Source organism: Procambarus clarkii, chromosome 37 (assembly GCF_040958095.1).
Source record: "Procambarus clarkii isolate CNS0578487 chromosome 37, FALCON_Pclarkii_2.0, whole genome shotgun sequence".
Taxonomy (NCBI): Eukaryota; Metazoa; Arthropoda; class Malacostraca; order Decapoda; family Cambaridae; genus Procambarus; species Procambarus clarkii.
Window position 1 is genome coordinate 29,129,477 of NC_091186.1, and position 1,645 is coordinate 29,131,121.

At 60.4% G+C, this 1,645-nt stretch overlaps 1 protein-coding gene across 1 annotated transcript; it reads left to right on the forward strand.

The window, feature by feature from the left end:
• The first annotated feature begins 375 nt into the window (after nucleotides 1-375).
• LOC138371894 (uncharacterized) lies at nucleotides 376-1,245 on the forward strand. Its single transcript, XM_069336942.1, has one exon. It carries the CDS (start codon nucleotides 376-378, stop codon nucleotides 1,243-1,245), a length of 870 nt encoding a protein of 289 aa, XP_069193043.1.
• The last annotated feature ends 400 nt before the right edge of the window (nucleotides 1,246-1,645 follow it).

Genomic DNA, 1,645 nt, shown 5'->3' on the forward strand with positions numbered 1-1,645 from the left:
TCTTCATATTTATCCGGATAGTAACGACGCGGGTACTTCTTCCTGTAGGCATCCCACTGTGCCCACATTTCCATAGGCGCGTTAACGTGACTACGTGACCCTCGTGGGCGATGCATGAAGTCAGGCATCTCCAGCTCGGCTCCCTCCACCACGGGGGCGGTAGGCACGGGAAGAGGCCGCACAGAGGGCTTTGATACAGACGGTGGAACCACACGGGACTGAAGCACAGGAGTCGGCGGGACACAGGCCGGCAACTGAGCGGGCGGAGTCGCAGGGGACGCAATCACAGAGGGCGATGGTGCAGGGGCCGACACCACAGGGGACGGAGTAACAAAGGATGACTGAGCAGAGGGCAAAGGCGCGGAAGGCACAGACATGGACGCCAGAGGCACGGAGGCCGCCGGAACAGAAGCATTTGTAAGAACCGGCACCAAGCCCCTACCCTCTCTCGCAAACTGTGCCGGTGCCACAACCTCCCAACCCGGGGAACCAGCAACCGGTGACGCGGAGGCAGCCGGAGAAGACACCGGACCAGGGCCAGGCGACAATCCCACCACAGGACCCATCACTGCTGCAACACGACCCACAGGAGCCGCAGGCACTCCAACAGCGTCGCACACATCACCATCCCCAGAAAACGAACTCCTGGAGTCCTCAAATTCCCCGACGTCGGCCCAGGCCGTATTACGAGGCGGAGACAGACTCAAAGCTTGTCGCGAACGCTTGGACACGGGTCACAGATCGTCGGAACTATCACCTCCGCTAGGAAGCACTGTAGCAGAACCGCTGGTTGCCCGTGCAACACCCTGCAGCGCACGATCACTCAACATCGCAGCCTCAACAACCCGGGGAACAGGACCACACACCGCAGGAGACATCACAGTGTGCACGTCGACACGGGTCGAAGACACAGCTGCCGGAGACAGTACAGGCCGAGGCGCAGCCTCGACGTCCGGAGTCACGAGACCACACACCACAGGAGATACAACTGGAGACTCGACAGGAGACGAGGCAGGCAGGGGAGGCCGAGGTGCGGGAGCCGGGGATGCACTTCCTTCCACTCCGACACCCACAGCCACATCGAGGCTGGCATCAGAGACCGGCAACGGGGCAACAGAGGACTGGGTAGTAACACTGTCCACAGCATCACCTTCCGACAGGTGTGGGACTGCCAACGGGGGAAAGTCCTCCTCCCTGAAGAGGTTCACTGGCCCGACCCGGCTCGCATCACATCCCGCAGCCTAATGGCCCGAGAGTACTTACCGGAAACACGTCCGGGACTGACCCCCATAGAACACGCGTACCATGAAGCCCAGAAGCTGGAGGGACGAAGGGATGGAGTCCTTCAAGCACAGCGCCACAGTGCGGGTCCCATTCGGGATACCCTTCCACTGCCCGGAGGAGACTGCATTCATTCGGACACTCAAGACCCGCCCATACCGGGTAAAATGACGCTGGAGAAGAGTCAGGGAACTCAAAGGGAGCACCATGAACCGCCACATAGGTAGTCTCACTGCACCTGTCCGACACTACCACCGAACCACCACCCTCAGGCAGAGTAAATGTCCTCCCGTCATAGCGGTCCACAAAGTCACGATACACAGCCGTGGAGCAGAATTTCACAACAGCTCGATGCTCGGATACA

Excerpts from the sequence above, each read along its gene's own strand:
- LOC138371894 (XM_069336942.1), top strand. The coding sequence starts at position 376 with ATGGACGCCAGAGGCACGGAGGCCGCCGGAACAGAAGCATTTGTAAGA.